General features: G+C 39.1%; 1 protein-coding gene across 2 annotated transcripts in view; it reads right to left on the bottom strand.

The window, feature by feature from the left end:
- The window catches only part of NADK1 (NAD kinase 1), a 465,773-nt gene that overhangs the window by 436,815 nt on the left and 11,109 nt on the right, over nucleotides 1-17,849 (bottom strand). For both annotated transcript variants that reach the window (XM_089385728.1, XM_089385727.1), the window contains exon 2: nucleotides 12,858-13,029. In XM_089385728.1, coding sequence (XP_089241854.1) covers nucleotides 12,858-13,029 — 172 coding nt within the window. The remainder of the gene's footprint in view (nucleotides 1-12,857; nucleotides 13,030-17,849) is intronic.

A 17,849-nucleotide genomic window follows, 5' to 3' on the forward strand; every position in this document is an offset into this window, starting at 1 on the left:
TTGTCAGATAGCAAGAAACGATCCAAACGAGAGGCGATTTGATGTACACCTACTCGTTTGTTGTTCCATGTGTAGATTTCGTTGTTAAATGCCATATCTATGAGCCAGTTGTCTTGGATGAAGTTTTTGAAATGAATGCTTTCATTATCCAGTTTGGCCCTGCCCCCTCTTTTTTCTTCCAACTTTGTTATCATGTTAAAATCTCCTCCTGTGATCCAGAGTGGATGAGTTCTTTCAGAGTTGATCAAAGCTAAAGTATTCAATATATCTATCTTGTTCATTGCTTCCTGGGGGAAGTAGACGTTGGTTAGGTGACCATGCACATTTGTCCCTGTAATATGGAAGGTTGCTTGAATAAAATGCTTACTCGCATGAATATTAGTAAGTGTGATAGCTCGTTCATCCCAGACTATTGCTAGTCCTCCTGATGCTCCTGAGGCATCCACTGCAACTGCTTTGCTGCCTGGCCATGCTTTTGCAAGGGTCTGATCCAATGTTGCAGAGTTACATTTGGTTTCTTGCATGAAGAAGATTTGAGGTTTCTCCTGTTGAAACATGTTTTTTATCAGTCTATATTTCCCGGGGCTGTTGAGCCCTCTGATATTCCATGAAATGAGCTTCATGAGGCACTGCTAGGTAGGGGATTGTAGTACTTTGTAAGCTTGGAATATTTTCCCGATTACACCAACATTTCCCCAATACGGATGGTTCTTTGAAGATCTGTTTTCCTTCCTCTTTTTTTGTTGTCTTTAGAGATGTTTTTACCATCCCATTGACTTCCAAGCTAGATGCCTAGTGATCTTTGCTGTTGTGCTCTGGAGAGGATGACTTCTAAGTTTTCCAGCTGCCTTTCTGGGATCTTGTCGTATTCTTTTTTCTTGCAAGCTTGTTCTAATCCCAGTATGTCCAGGTCTCCAATATCGAAGCTCTCCAGTTCCTCTTCCATGTGTTGAGCTTCACTTCGTTCTACTGTTGTGTTCGTTACAGTAGTGGTTTCCTGATGCACGTTGTCAACATCCATGCCCTGAGAAATCCAATTCGGGGATTTACTGGGAGAAGCGGATTTGAGATCTGTGGATTGCACAGATTTTTGGGTCTTCTTTGAGCTCGAGGGAGTAGATTGCGGAGTCATCTTGGGAATTCCTATTGAGTGGTCAGGGATTTCAGAATTATTTAGCTCTTGCTGATTCAGGGCTTCAAAGCTATTACTGGTGGATGGCTTGGAGGCATTGGCGACAGGTTTTTTAAGGTTTGTAGAGGGTTTTTTGTGGTTCTTTTTGCAGCTGGAGACTTTGGTAAACCCATCCGAGTCAGGTTTATCCGGTGTGGGAGAGTTCGAGGTATTCAAATTTGAAGGGCAGTCCCGAAATAAATGGCCAAGGGCATGGAATTTTCTACACCTGAATGGAACGTGCTCATAATCTATTGACTATATCCATTCGAAATCATCATGATATAGACTTACCACGTCCGGGAGAGCTTTGCTGAGGTGCATATAGACACATATTCGAGCATAGGAGGTATATCGCCTGAGTTTCGTCTCCTTCGCGATTTTGATGAATTCCCCCAAGCCGTTCCTGATATCTTGCAGCGAGTCTTCATCCCAGTACTCCAAAGGGAGGGAGTAAAGGCGGATCCAGACTGGTGCCCAACTTAAATCTTCTTTGTCCGGATTGAATCTTTCAATCCAGTCTCTCAGATATAGTCCTGCTGCATTGAAAAAGTATGGTCCTCCATCAAGAACTCTGTTCCGGTCTTCTATACAGTTGAAGATCGCCATAAAGAAGCCTTTAGGCCCCAACTGCAGGGTAATGTGCCCTTTTGGTTTCCACTTTGCTGCTATCCAGCCATGCAAAGCCTTCTCTGTGGGCCAGAAGCCTATGAACTTTCCAATCAAGGCGTGATCCTTCATGTACTGGATTTGAGTGTTAATCCGGTGACTTGGGAGCTCAATCTTAGGTCGTTCGGCTGCAACAGGCTTGCAGGTTGCCGACGTCACTTTGGGAGCTTCGTTGCTATTTGTATTTTCTGGCAAGGTTTCAGGCTCTGTTCCCGCATCTTCCTGGTGTTCCTTCCTGACATCCTCTGTATGCATCAGAATGTTTTCAGCGTCAATGGGGGGAGGCGCCATATCCTCCCCCTGGGGGGGTTCCATCACTTGCGTACTATTTCTTGTCGTATGGTGTTTGTCTTATTACTGGAGAGCGATGACAGATTGTCGTGGTCTCTGCAGGTCTGCCGTTTGCAAGTCTGTCCCAAACCCTAGTCGCCCATGGTCGCTCCTTCTAAGGCTCTACAATTTCTCCCTCACAAGAATATTATTGGACAACACTAACGAGAACATTAACATTCAACCCTCACCCAGTTTTATATTAATACCCATTAATATTTTAATTTTTTTAAGTTTAGACATAGGAACCCCATTAAAAATATTAATTATTTTAACATCTCTCCAACCGGGTGGAATTTCCCCAAACCATTTCCAAGTCTTGGAGATTTTATGTGCCTTAGCCTCTCCACCAATTTTCATGGCTAAAGCACATCTGATGCTACCACAAATCAACATCTAGGGGGCCGAGTTTTTTGAAGGAAGTTGTGCCAAGATTGCTTGTGGAAGAAGGGTAATTCGCTTAAAATAATTTTGCCCAGATTTTCTTGTTGTTTGGATTGTCAGTTGGGCATCCATAGATTGAACTCAGAATTCACTGTTGCTTAATAATAAAACCCTCACTATTGCACGGTTTTCCCAAGTTGTTTTTTCCAAGAACAATTCTCCAAAAATAATGGTGTCATTTTTATTGTGTGCGTGCTAGTATTTTCTCAGTTCCAACGCTATTTATTTTCCGCAGTATTTTATATGTGAAGGTTGCAGTGTGTTTATTTCGATGTACTGTAGCAATAAACTGATTAAATCAGTTAGAAGAAATAATACCAGTTGCTGCAATAAAATTCCAGTTTTGGAATTTTCACGGATTGCAGCAAAGATGGTTATTGCAGATTTATATTGGAGCTACCTAAACCCTTAATACTTGAGGGTACGATGGATGATTTTCTTGGCATCCAAAGGAGGGAATTGTTGAAGCATAAAAATCAAGCCTTTGAGAGGTACATTGTGGATCATTGAGATGTCTGATGGATCGATGATTGGCTGCCATATTCACACTGCAGATTTTATCAGCCCTATCTACGAGTGGATAGAGCACACTTGTGGTAGCGCATGTTCTCCTAGTGATGATTTTCATGCTTGTTGCCATTAACATGGTTCCACTTCAATCCAACCAAACTGTGAGGAAGATTCCACGATGTGTTTTCTATGTGTAGATATAGCCTTGTTTTGGTTCACTGCCAAACACAAGGAAAGACTTCATGATGTTGATGGGATGCTAGTATGGTTGCAAAGATTTTATGATTTCCCCTAGCATTTACTTCTTCCTATGTTAGAGTAGGGTAGGAAGAATAAGCTTAATTTGCAAGCATTAGGTTTCATTTTATGTTCCCTTTGGCATTTTGTAATGTCTCTTTCCAAGCAGTGATCACAGAGGGATCAACTTAGTAGCCTATCTTGATTCTCATATGCTATAGTCAGAAAAAGGGGATCAATTAATTATTTAATGTCACCAAGGGAGAAAAACAACATTTCTAAAGTGATATTAAATAATTAAATTAAAAAGGTGGTAAAGTCAAGTGACCCATGGTATTCTTCGGAAAAGTGATGGTATTGCAGGTGAGGAAAAATTTATAAAAAGAAGATAGGAGCTCATTTTGGGATATAATTGGAATTTTTATGAATTGAATTCAGAAAGCTCTTGTGGCTTGTTGTGTAAGGGGAAACCCTAGTGAAAAATCAGTTTCGATGGTGAGACTAATCCACCCTAGCTGGTTAAGATTGGTTTTGGTGGTGAGACTTATCCACCCTAGCCGATCCAGGGGAGGTATCACTCAGGTTCTCCACAAGGATTTAACAAAGAGAAGGATGAATTTGCCAAAGATCGTGGAGCCAGAACACAGCATCAGATTATCCATTGCAGCAGTTCCAGGATTTTCCAGGCAAGTCAAATTTGATGGAAAAGACCGAATTCTATCTAGGCAATCGAAATAATTCTGGAGGACCGAGTTTCTTGGTGATAAATCGATTCACTTATTGGACCAAATTAATTTGCAGTCGAGTTATCCTTTTTGCAGAGGTCGATTTAGTTGTTGATGCTGAATTGATTTGAAGTCCGAATTTTCCTTTGTGTAGGCCAAGCTCTCTTCTGCCGACAAAATCAATTTGTGCAGATTGTATTATCTTTTGGAGGCAGATTTATTTTGGGGGAGCCGATATATTCTCTGAGACTGAATCATTTATTTGGTGGAGGCCAAATTTTATTTAGCAGGGTTGAATTGTTTTGGGAGGTCCAAGTTCGTGGAGAGGCCGAAATGACTCCAAGGAGACCGAAGAATTCCCTAGAGGGCCGAGATCAGTGTTGTTAAAAGCGCGATTTAATCGCGCTTTTTTCCCTCTGGCGATTTAATCGCGCTTTTTATGGGTAAAAAGCAGCACTTTTTTTGTCGCTTTTTTCGAAAAAAAGCGCGATTTTTTCGCAAAAAAGCGCGGGGGGCGGCGGCAGCGGGTTTTATAATGAGAATTTCATTTTTTTTTGTTCATTTGCACTGTGGGCGCGCGTAGGAGGAGAAGAAGGTGTTGGAGAGAGGAGCTGGAGGGTTTGTGAGGAAATCTAAGGGATTGTAGGACAAATTCAAGAGGAGACCACCAATTTCTCCATAAAAACGATATGTAGATTATTTTTTTTTTGTTTTCCTTGTTTAAAAACATTGTTTTTCATTGTTTTTGGTTGGGAAACTTCATATGGGCACCATTTTCCTTTTGTTTTCATTGTTTTTAAAGAATTTTTTGTATTTTTTCATTGATTTGGGATGGGTAAATTGGTATGACTATGGGAACCAATTTTTTATTTTATTTTTTCATTTTTTTTAAACATTGTTTATGTTTTTTCATTGTTTTTGGCATTTGCCATTTGGTTGGGTAACTTGGGTTTGGAACTTTGGATTCTGGAAATTTGTAACTTGTAATTTTGTAAATGCTAAATTGTAATCCTAAATTCCTATTTCCTAATCCTTGTTTTCCCATAGGTTTGCAAATTCAAAATTCAAAAACAAACATGCCAAGGAAATTGGATCCTTTCTGGTAATATGGTGAACCTAAAGCTCTGAATGATAGACAAAACTTGAATTGCAAGTTGTGTGGAAAGGACATACGCGGGGGGGTGTACAGGTTGAAGTTTCACCTTGCACAAATCCCTGGACATGATGTGGGGCCCTGTATAAATACAAATCCTGAACTTATCCAAAGAGCCATGAGAGCATTGGGAGAATTAGAGCACACTAGAGAGGCCAAAGAAGAACTCAAAAGGCAACTAAAAAGGTCATTTGAAGGAAGTGGGCCAAGTTGCACTGGTTCTACTGCAGCATCAGTCAATCCGGTAGCTGCATCATCATTTTTTGTTCCTCGAACCACACCTGGTTCACAACCATCTATCGGTTCAATGCTAAAAAGAACTGAAAAAGAACAAGCTAACAGGTTGATGGCAAAATTTCTCCTCTGGAGTGATATTCCTTTCAGCATTGTAAGGAATAATCCATTTTTCCAACCTACTGTTGATGCTATTGCCAGTGTTGGCCCGGGGTACAAAATCCCTTCTTATCATGATTTCAGAGGCCGGATTCTTCAAGATGAAAAGCGTGACTGCACCCAAAGATTGGAGGATTTTAGGGCATCATGGGCATAAACAGGATGCACTGTTATGTCAGATGGTTGGACTGACCAAAAGGGGAGAACCCTTATAAACTTCTTGGTTAGTTGTCCCAAGGGGACTATGTTTATCAAATTTGTTGATGCATCTCATCAAATCAAAGATGCAAGAACTTTATGTGATTTGCTGGATGTGTTTATTTTGGAGGTGGGTGAACAACATGTTGTCCAAGTCATAACGGACAATGCTGCAAATTATGTTGCTGCTGGTAGAATGCTTATGGACAGGCATCCTACTTTATTTTGGACACCTTGTGTTGCCCATTGTATTGATATGATGTTAGAGGACACAGGGAAAATTCCCTTTGTCAAAGATATTGTTGACTCATCAAAAAGCATCACAAAATTTATATATAATCATACATCTGTGCTTAGCTTGATGAGAAGATTCACTAACAACAAAGAGTTGGTGTGCCCCGCCATTACACGGTTTGCCACGAGTTTCATATCTCTTCAATCCCTCATGAATTCTATGTGGGATGTGAAGAGAATGTTTCTTTCAGAGGAGTGGCGTGCTATGTCAATGAGCCGCAAACCAGAAGGAGAGGCCGTATGCAGACTAGTTTCATACCAGGAAGACTTCTGGGCCGGAGTGCAGGAGGTGTGTGCCGTTACTGAACCTTTGGTAAAGGTTCTTCGGTTGGTTGATGGTGAGAAGCCCGCAATGGGCTATTTGTATGAAGCCATGGACAGGGCCAAAGAAGCCATTCGGGCCTACTATGATGATAAGGGAGATGATGGGTTTCAAAAACAACTCCTTCTATGGGGAGTGATTGATGAGCGATGGAACAACACACTCCATCGTCCCATTCATGCTGCTGGGCTTTTCCTGAACCCTGCATTTTCTTATGCATGTGGGTTTGATTTTGATGCTGAGATCATGGATGGATTCTTATCCCGTGTCCAGAAGATGGTGCGATCTCCAAAACAACGTATAGAGATCTCTAAACAAATTGAGACATATAAGATGGCAGGTGGCACATTTGGCTTTGAGATGGCTGTCACTGATAGGACGATTAAAATGCCAGGTATTTTTTAGTTTGTAACTTTGTTTCAAATTTCATTGTCTCTTCAAATTCCATTTTTTTCTTATGTTTATTTAAAATTTTATTTGTAATTTTGTTGTAGATGCATGGTGGAAGATGTATAGTGGCAGAGTACCCCTTTTGCAAAAGCTTGCCGTACGCATCCTCAGCCAAACATGCAGCTCCTCAGGATGTGAGCGCCAATGTTGCACGAAGCGGGAGCGAAGCGGAAGCGTTTTTTGGAAGCGGGGACGCCGAAGCGTCATTTTCCAAAAATCTAGGAAGCGAAGCGTCCGCGGAAGCGTCTGCTATATATATATATATATTTTATATTTTTTTGCATTTATACTCAAAACAAACATCCCAAATACCAAATTAATTGTAGAAGACATGAAAACAGGCATATTTTTGCATAAATCAAGATAGATATAACATCCATTGTACATTAATGATCTAGAATCTAGATTCTTCTCCTCTTGTCTAGCCTTTGCCTCTACCTCGATTGTCTAGGGATATTAGTCAACATTGCCCAATTTTGATCAAACTACCTAATTCAAGACTTAAAATATGGTAGAAAAAGCTTAACATGTTTGATCGATGATTTTGACTTGATTGAAAGGTAATTTTTTGCTAAGGGCGTGCCGCGTGACAAAGGAGTTCAACAATTAACACCACCAACACCAGGGTACATATAGGGCTTGGTGCTCTTGATTAAATGCTAATCGCATACCTTCATACTTGATATAATCTAATGAAATGCCACAATCCCATTGATCCTGAATACCTGAAAACTGTTAAGTCTGTTGAATTTTGAATAGGATATGAAATTCTATTTTCTCCATATGAAGTCCAATGAGGCTGGAACCACTCTCAAACATTCTGAGTCATTTCATGGTAATGTTAAAAATTTAAGTAAAAGGATGAAAATGAAAAATAAAGGAGAATGTCACTTTTACTTTAAGAATTTAACATTACCATGAGGGAGCATCTGCTATATTTATATTTTTTTTTGCTTTCATTTGTCACCCTAACCCAAGGTGGACCCACCCCCAACAAGCAAACTCACCTAAAATTTAAAAAAAAATTGAAAAAAAAACGATTTTCTAAATGCTTTTCCGGAAGCTTTTCTGGAAGCGTACAGAAGCGTCTGGGAAGCGCCGTACGAAGCGCGCTTCGGTGCTTCGGAAGCGCCAGCGCTTCCAAATTTCCAGGAAGCGTCTAAAAATTTCGGAAGTGCGCTTCCGGCCAAGCTTCCTAGGCGCTTCCGTAAGGGACGCGCTTCGGGGCTTGGAACCGGGGGGGGGGGCGCTTCGTGCAACACTGGTGAGCGCAACTGGAGTGTATTTGAAAAAATAGACAACAAGAAGCGCAACAGGTTAACACTTAAACATTTAAAATATTGCAAATTTCCAAATAAATTTTTGAATTCATTAAACAATATTTTTTTATAATATTAATTATTAATTATTATTTCATGATCTTTGTACAGGTTGGAGTCCCAGCGACTTAATGACATGGTCTACGTCTACTACAATATTCGATTGTGGGTGAGGCAACTTGAGAGGACACCTGATGTGGATGCCATCTCATTGGATGGGATTGACACCACTGCTGCATGGAGGGTTGAGGCCGAGAGGCCTCTCATGGATTCTGCTGATGATTGGTTAGTGCAGGATGTAGTGGAGGGGGAGGAGGAGGAGCAGGAGGAGGAGCAGGAGGAGGAGGTGACACCGCCTACCCGGGCTACCACTACCACCAGTAGAGGACGTGGTCTCCGTCTACCTCCTGTAGCTCATACTTCTAGTTCTTCAGCTTCTAGAGCACATCAGACTCCACTGCCATTTCCACCAGCATCTACATCTAGAGGGAAAGAGAAAGCTGTGACATTTTCTCGCAAGAGGGGCAGAGGACATCAATAGGATTAGACTTTCATTTTATTGTATATGAGTCTATGACATTATGACATGATGAGATACATTATCATACTTTTTGTTGATATTTTGAGGCTGAGCTGGGACTCAGGAGTCAGGACTTACTATTCAGGACATGATTCAATGTTATGTGTGATTTTAGTGCTAGAAATGATATTAAACATCTTATATATTAGTTTTCTTATCATATTTATGTGTCAATGTATTTATTTTATGTTGTAGATGGTTTAGATATTAAAAAAATTGAAAAAAAAATGAATATTTTTGTACCAAATGCTTTTTTCCCGGTTTTTTCCGCTTTTTTCCCGATTTTTCCGATTTTTTCCGCTTCATTCCCGGCGCCGATTTAATCCCGCTCGCGCTTTTCACAACATTGGCCGAGATTATTGAGGAAGTTGAGGCCGAATTCCATTGAGCGTATTGGGTGAAGGCCGAGTTATTAGGAAGGCCAAATTACTATTGGAGAGGCCGAGTTCTTTGAAGGCCGAATTGATTCTGGAAGAGTTAGACCATGCTATTGCTGGAGCAAGATCCCAAGTTCCAGTGATCTAGTTTTGCATGTAATTTTCATGATATAATTTAATAAAACTTGGCTGGATTTCTTGGTGTCTTACTTGAGTGAAATTACTGTGTAGAAATTGTAGAAAATAAATGAAATTGTGATCTGCTTATATGAACAATCTGAAACTAATTTATTTTCATATAGACACAGAATTTCTCTACTTATTTTGCAGTGGAATAGGAAGAGAAATAAACACAATCATCCAACTGGGAAAACCCTCTGGTTGCTTGAGAATTTTATTGATAGGAAAAACTGAGCAATAGATCTCTTACAAAATAATGGTTTCAATCAGAAAACACATTTTTCTTCCCTGCTTGTTCTAAGCATGAAACCCTTGCAAAATTGTTGTTCTTTGCTGCCCTCTACCAATCTGTGCACAAGCTTCTCTTGCACACTCTTCCTCTAACAAGCTCCACACATAAACCTGTGCAACCTTCTCACAAACCCGTGAGCTCTATTGTCTTGTCGCACCAACTCGTGCTCACAAGACAACGATCAAATTGTGCCTTCGTTTCTCTTTTTAAAGCAATTCGAATGGCTAAGTTTAGTGAGTTTCTAAGCATGAAACCCTTGCAAAACTGTTGTTCTTTGCTGCCCTCTACCAATCTGTGCACAAGCTTCTCTTGCACACTCTTCCTCTAACAAGCTCCACACATAAACCTGTGCAACCTTCTCACAAACCCGTGAGCTCTATTGTCTTGTCGCACCAACTCGTGCTCACAAGACAACGATCAAATTGTACCTTCGTTCCTCTTTTTAAAGCAATTCGAATGGCTAAGTTTAGTGAGTTTCTAATCAAGGAGTTTGCTTTTGTGATTGACCGGGTTAGCATGAGTTAACTACTCATGCAACTCATCCTATCTCAAATCAAGGACTTGAGACTCAAACACACGTTCTTTTCCTCAATTAACTCGCACTAGAAAACTAATACCTTGGTCTTCCACTTTAACACATCAGTTAACTGCTTCATAACCCATCCTAACTTTTAGGAACTAGTCATAAATTATAGAAACTCGTCCTAATTTGTAGGGACTCATCTTAAATCTTAGGAATTTATCCTAACTTATAGGAATTAGCTCCTAACTTATAGGAACTCGAGAATGCTAACGAAAAACTCATTGTGGTCCCTTTGATTAAGACACAAATCAAGGAACCCTTTCTCGCTACTATTTTCAACAGAAATTTATTAGTAGTGGCTCCTTATTTTTGTTATGTGATACCTACATGCAAAATATTTGAATAAATATATGTTGTCAAAGTGTTTTATGAAATAACTGAATGGAATTTTAGTTAACTTTTTGCAAATTAAATCAGTAAGATTATTATGGGGGACATTCCACATTTTGGCTTTGTGCCTTTTTGTAAAGCCATTTTGTGAAAAATTTGAACAAGAACATTGTGAATTGTGCGATGTGAGGCTATGGGATGAGAGAATGAACCTATCACACCACATGTTTTCTCTCCTTCTTGTGACAAAATATAGCAGATATGCTAGAAATCTGAGATTCTCATACTCTCTCAAATAGCATGCATATCCCCATTTGGAGCGAGGTGTTACCCCTCATATAGCATGAAGATTGTTTTATTTTGAAGACCCTATTGTTCCATTTCGAAGACCCCACCCAAACAAGTTGCATTTGGAGGATTTTGGCTTTGGAGCCAATGTGTAAGTGCTTTGTTGCATATTCGTTTGTAGATTGTCACCTTGGTGGCATCGATTGTCACCTTGGTGGCATCATCATTTCATATGTTAGAGGTTTGCATGATTGATCTTGCTGGAGTGCTAACCTTGATGAGGGCATTGCATTCTTGTTTACTCATTTGTTGACCCCTAGTGCATGCATTGAGAGGGAAGCCCATCAACTAAGGGTGCTCCCTAAGTATTATGGCTCGTTATATGATTTGGTTGCTCCTTGAGGTGGTGCATGGGTTTGCTTGGCTTGCTGGTATTCATATTGGTTCTTATGCCCTATGGAGAGGAACTCCCATCAACTTAGGGGTTCCTAAGGTTTTGGCATGGTATTAGTTGAGTCGTGTACCATGAGACTTATGATGGTTAGATGGATGACATTGTAATTAAACAGTATACAATTAATCATGATGTACTAGACTGTTCTTGGGAGGCTTAAAAAGCACTCATTGCTTGGATTTGTTGTTCATCAACAAAGTTCTATTGTCCTCCCAAACTTGTTCCTACCACCATTACAGGCTATCCACCAAAGTTCATTACTTGTCACTCAGAGTCTTACTTCTTGTCACCTTGTAGCGTTGCTTTGTCCATCAAGCTTGGTACAAGAAGACGCAAAATCCTTGCTAACACAAATGTCTAATCTCTTACATGCTAAATCTCTTTACAACATTTAGCGCTGACACATAATTTCAACAAGGATATTTTGTCTTGTTAAAATCAAGGGTTAAATCTACTATGTGGTATGTAAATTATCAACTAACATATATACTTGAATGACCCTTTTCAAAGACAGTTAAGTTATCCTTCTAGATTTCATCTACAGTATGTTTTAACAGAATTTCAATCTTGGCAGAGGTACTTCAAGATAATGTTTGACATATTTTACAAGTCAACCACCTACTATAGTAGTTCAAGAACTGTATATATATAACACATGCCATGTGTATCAAACATGCACACGTGATATCATTTATACATCAATTAATAATTTCATAAAAGTACTCAATGGATATTGCCCACATTTTGGAGAAGAATTGTACCTGCAGGACTGTAATATTCATAGGAGGCAACAAATGAAGACCTAACATCTCACCTTAATATTACAAGATTGAATGAGACGGGAGATTTACTTCCCTAGATTTGGGATTAACTAAATTATATTCTGTACCGTCATCAGTTCATCTGAATTAGCTCTCTGTGCCTTGAGTCATGAGGCATTGAGTACTACAAACATATGTATGCAGCACGTCTCTTTATAATCTATGATGCACTCACATTTTGTGATATATTGGGAGGACTGTCATCAGGATTTGTGTCACTACTTGTAAAATATCTAGCATTACCTTCGGTTCTCTAATATTGTATAATTATTCAAGGAGTATGATGCTATAAATAATCGAGCATTCACAAGTCATGACTCATGGCATTAATTTCCCATTCAACTCCCTTTAGAGATGCAACGAACTATTCTGTTGGCAGATAGAATCTTTTCTTCTCTGTCAACATAATTTTCTGCCAAATACTTCCTATTCCACACATGGTCTGCTGTTTATCCAGTTTAATTAGCATACGCTAACTCTGACATAGTTTGTCTTGTAACAGTCATCTCAATTAAATCTTATCACATTACTTAACTCTTTTCCCTCCTCCTTCCTTCTCACCAGGTATTCTCACAATTCTGCAGATATGCCAAAAGGCAAAACACATTTATTTTCTATATATACCATACTTAAACTTTACATGCAAGTATAAAACATTTCTCAGCTACCAAAACCATGAATATTATAAGTATTGAAGTACGAAGGGAAATGAGTGCAAGACATTATTGATAACTTACTCCTTAACTCTTCTGAGAATTCCACTAGGTGATCATCCATTGTGCCAAGAAAGGAATGTTGAAGGTGCTCCGGCAATGACTTTTTTGACTCAACAGCAGATATCAACATAATACCATCCTCTTCTCGTTGTGAAATATTCTCATTTGCATTTCCGCTGCCTGAAGCCAAATGCTGGATACAAGGCACGAGTGTCACACAAACACTCAAAAAAAAAATAAGCTACATGTAAAAAAAATGTTATTCATAAAGGAATGCAAGATGAAATGCAAGAGCTCCTCCTCTATAGAATGGAGGCAGCCTCATATATCTTCCTATGGTTCAAAGATCTCTTGTCTTGGCTGGCAAACACAAGCAGAAAAGAGCAATACTGCGAGGAAATTCATGATTTGTAAGGTCTCCTTCAATGAAATGATTTGAGGGCCATGTCAAGCATAAGGCAAGGAAAAATGCCAATAATATGATGCATGGCTTAGTCTAATTTTAGACATTATTGATTTCCTGTCTTGACACATTGGTAATTTTTAGGGCATACTATAAGTGATATTCAAAATGTCCCATTTGTGGAGAGGATAGATTTTCCGGTAAGGTAACAATTTGTCTTTATCTATTCATTTTTTTCAAAAATTTTACAATATGGGTTGTATTAAAGTGGACTGAAACTTAAAAAGCGAAATTTATAGTCAAAGTTCTCAGCAATTGGATGGAATTATGACTTCCAACAAAATCCCTATCAAATTTGGAGAAAATTTTCACCAAAAAGAAAGAAACCATAAATACCCCTATCCCACACGTAATTATATCCATCCTTCAAATGAGGAAAATTATTTCTATCAAGTACTTAAACCAGGATATTTTAATAATAAGCTAAAAATATATTTTTTGCTAAGTATCACCCACTTGTATCATAAAAAAGTACTCTTGCCTAAATAGAAAGATTGCCACAGTTTTGAAGAAACAAATTCCTCTCTCTATTTCTCATATTCTGTTATTCATGACAGCCTCGTATGGTCTCTCATACCTCGATGGTTGATATCCAACTTTTAGTGGTGATTGTAATTTGTATCAAGAGAAGCAAAGTCCATTTTACAGCTCAATACAAATGGCTCAGAGCATGTGTTTCTTCCCATGAGGCCAGAGGTTCAAATCCAAAGGGGGTTAGGGTACATAAACCTGTGTCGATTTAAGCTGTCAAATTGCTCTGCAGAGTTCCCTTTTCCCACAAACAAGGGGGTCTTATACATCCATTTCGTGTCTAGCTGAAATTAGATTATTATTATTATTATTATGGACGAGATGTGTCATGAATATCTGGTTGAGTGTAATGTTGATGTCACCATACATTGACCTAGCCCAACAAATTTCATATATATATATATATATATAGGCTAGGTTTTGACCTTAAAATTAGATTATTATTATTATTTTATTTTTTATGGATGAAATGTGTCATGAATATCTGGTGTTAAGTGTAATACTAATGTCAGCATACATTGACCTAGCCCAACAAATTTCATTTATATATGTGTGTGTGTGTGTGTGTGTGTTCTAAAACCAGGTCGGCCTGGTTGATCGAGCCATACCCCTGCTTGGATTGTCTCAACCAATTATCCGGTTCAGCGGCCGATCCATTACCAACCTAGCTGAGTTGGTCACTGACTTGGCCGGTTCAGTAACAGACCGGCCAGACCAACCGAGCTCAACTTAAACCGATCAATCTCAGCAGCGAAAAAAAAGTCTAGTTGCGCAAACTTGAAATCATTTTTTTTTTGTTTAAACTATTTCCTAGCCCCTCCCCTCTCCCATACCTATAAAGGTGGCCCAACCCCTCATATTTCCTCATAGTTATCTCATTGCATTTGTGTGAGCATTTGTGACGAGTTTGTGAGCAACTGGAGTTGGTTTTTGAAGCAGCATTAAGGAGGTTCTTGGGCAATCTTTGGAGCAGCATTAAGGAGTTGGTTTTTGGTGCAACATTGAGGAGGCTATAGGTATATTTTCTTCATTTCTCAAATCTGCCCTTGTTTTTCTTTTTCTTTTTTTAGATCTGGAAATTGAAATGAATAAATTTTCTAGAAAAATTAAGAGTTGTTTTTTTTTTTCATTTTCAAACTTTTTCCCTTTCATTTCCAATTCCAATTATCAGAAAATGGCTCCTAGAGTGAAAGACGTTGCTTGGGCATATGCTGAGATGATTGACAATCAAATGTATTGCAAATTTTGTCATAAAAAAATTAAGGGAGGCAGAGGGGGCATTCACAGGTTGAAACAACACTTGGCTGGTATTAGAGGCCAAATTGTCCCATGTGCAGCACCACTAGAGCAGATTGGGGAAATTAAAAAGGAGTTGCTAGAAAATTTTGAGAAGTTTGAGGAAGACAAAGCTAGGCAAAAAGCAATAGAGGCTGAAATAGGGAGGAAGAGGAGTCTAAAACAAATGATGGCTGCCAACCCCAATTTTGATTATGAGGGCTCTTCATCTATCCCTTGTACTGATGCATCCAACCCCTTTCGCTTTGTTCCTCTCTCTTTGGAGTCTATTCAAGAAAAGGGTAAGGGTAAAAAGAAGGGTGGTATCAAAAGTTATTTCTCACCCTCCTCTCCCTCTGATAGTGAACATGGTCCTCAAGCTAATCGAAGTGAACTCCAGCCTATACCTTAGATGACCATTGGAAGAAGGAATTGAGAGAACATGCCTGTGATTATATAGCTAGATGGTGGTATGATGTTGATATCCCCTTCAATGTTGCATGTTCACTGTATTATGAACCTATGTTTGATGCCATCATTGTTGTTTCTAACTGGTAGGGCTTCAAAGGCCCTATTATGCATGAATTAAGGGGATCTCTTTTGCATGAAGAGGCTATGTCCATTGAGGAATATTTGAAAGATCTCAAAAACTCGTGGGTGAAAACAAGATGTACCATCATGTCAGAGGGATGGATTGATCAAAAGAACCTTACCATCATAAATTTTCTTATCTTTTGCCCACGAGGAACCATGTTTCTAAAATTAGTTGATGCATATGATAAGGTGAAAGATGCACACTTGTTGTTTCAACTTTTGGATGAGGTTGTTGAAGAGGTGGGGGTGGCTAATGTTGTTCAGATTATCACAGATAATGCTTCTAAATATGTTTTTGCTAGTAAAATGTTAGAGGAAATACACAAAACCATCTTTTGGACCCCATGTGTTGCAGATTGCATAGACCTCATGCTTGAGGATATTGGTAAAATAGATTGGATCAAGAACACTGCAAAGCATGCCAAAAGCATAACAAGTATATCTACAATCACTCATGGATTTTGAATCTGATGAGGAAAAACACAAGGGTCAAGGATCGTGTTAAGCCTACCATCACTAGATTTGCAACTCACTTTTTGACATTGCAATCTATGCTTTCCCAACATAAAAACTTGCAGAAGATGTTTTCCAGTGATGAATGGAATGGATGTCAATGGGCCCGCAAACAGGATGGCAAAGACGTAAGAAAGAAAGTTAATGATGACACATTTTGGAAAAAGGCAACAGAGATTGTGAAAATTGTTGAGCTACTAGTTAAGGTGTTGTGGTTGGTGGATGGGGAAAGATTGGCTATGGGTTTCATTTATGAGGTTATGGATCAGGGAAAGGAGTAAATAAAGGCAGCATACAAGGATAGAGTGGCTAAGTATGGGCCTATTTGGGAGATCATTGATCAAAGATGGAACAATCAACTCCATCGCCCTATACATGCAGTTGGGTATTTCCTGAACCCAAGGTATCATTATAAAGCTCAGTTGGGAGAAGATTTGACTAGGGAAGTGAAAGATGGATTGTATGAGTGCCTTGAGCGCATGGTCCCTGATGAGAGTGAGCAGTTGGAGATACATCGATAGATCACTTGTTTCAGTAGAGCCACAAGTACCTTTGGCAAAAACCTAGCAAGGATTGCAAGGGAAGCAGATGAGCCAGGTAAACAATTTCAATTTTCAAATTCTTATTTTGTTAAATTGTTTATAATTTGAAAGTTGGATATAATTTGTTGAACTAACTCATTACACAACTATGTTTTTTGCAGCACACTGGTGGGAGGCATTTGGTAGCCAGTGTCCTCAATTGCAAAAGTTTGCAATCCAAATTTTGAGTCAAACTCATAGTGCTTCGGGGTGTGAGCGCAATTGGTTTGTCTTTGAGAGGATTCACACAAAGAAGAGAAACCATTTAGAACAAAAATAGTTAAATGATCTAGTCTTCATCCAATACAACCTTCGGCTAAGACGCAACCAATTGTTGAACAAAAGACCTGATACAGATCCCATTGTGTTGGAAGATATTGATCCAACCTCAAATTGGGTAGTGGAGACTCAACCAGCAAAGTTTGACCTTGACGAGGATATTGATGTTGATGTTGATATTGATTTGGATGCATTAGGAACTGTTCAGTTAGATGCATATCCACTAGTACCAGCCCCAAGTCCTCCAACTGCAAGCACTTCCTCTACTCATCCATGATGCAAGCGCATGGCTCGTTTATCTCAGCATGCAGCTAGTGCTAGTGCTACTACTTCTACAGTTGCAATTGGAGATCTTGATGAAGAGGAGGAGAAGTCATGGGTTTCTCCGTTTGACTCTGATTCAGAGTTTGATCCAGATGATGTTGCCTTGTCTAGTAATAGTGACTAGTGATCACTAGATAGTATTTAGTATTAGAGACTTGTAGTCCTGCAATTGTATTTTTTGTTGTAGAGGCCATTTAGAGCCTCCTTGGTTATGTGTTTCGTTCTAATCTCTACACATTACATTTATTGGACAGTGCACTGGGTGCCATTTTGATATAATGGATATATTCATGAGCATACTTTGATCATATGTTTTCTTCTCTCTATTACTCTAATGCTTTGAGTTTGGAAACATGAATGAAAGTCTTTAAAAATATGTTTTTTCATAAAAATTAAATATTTAATCTACTTTTTACAAAGATTGAGTCATTGGAATCAACTAGTCTGAGTCGA

This window comes from Pinus tabuliformis, chromosome Q, assembly GCF_031772625.1.
Source record: "Pinus tabuliformis cultivar Carrire ecotype Pingquan chromosome Q, CPIR1, whole genome shotgun sequence".
Lineage (NCBI taxonomy): Eukaryota > Viridiplantae > Streptophyta > Pinopsida > Pinales > Pinaceae > Pinus > Pinus tabuliformis.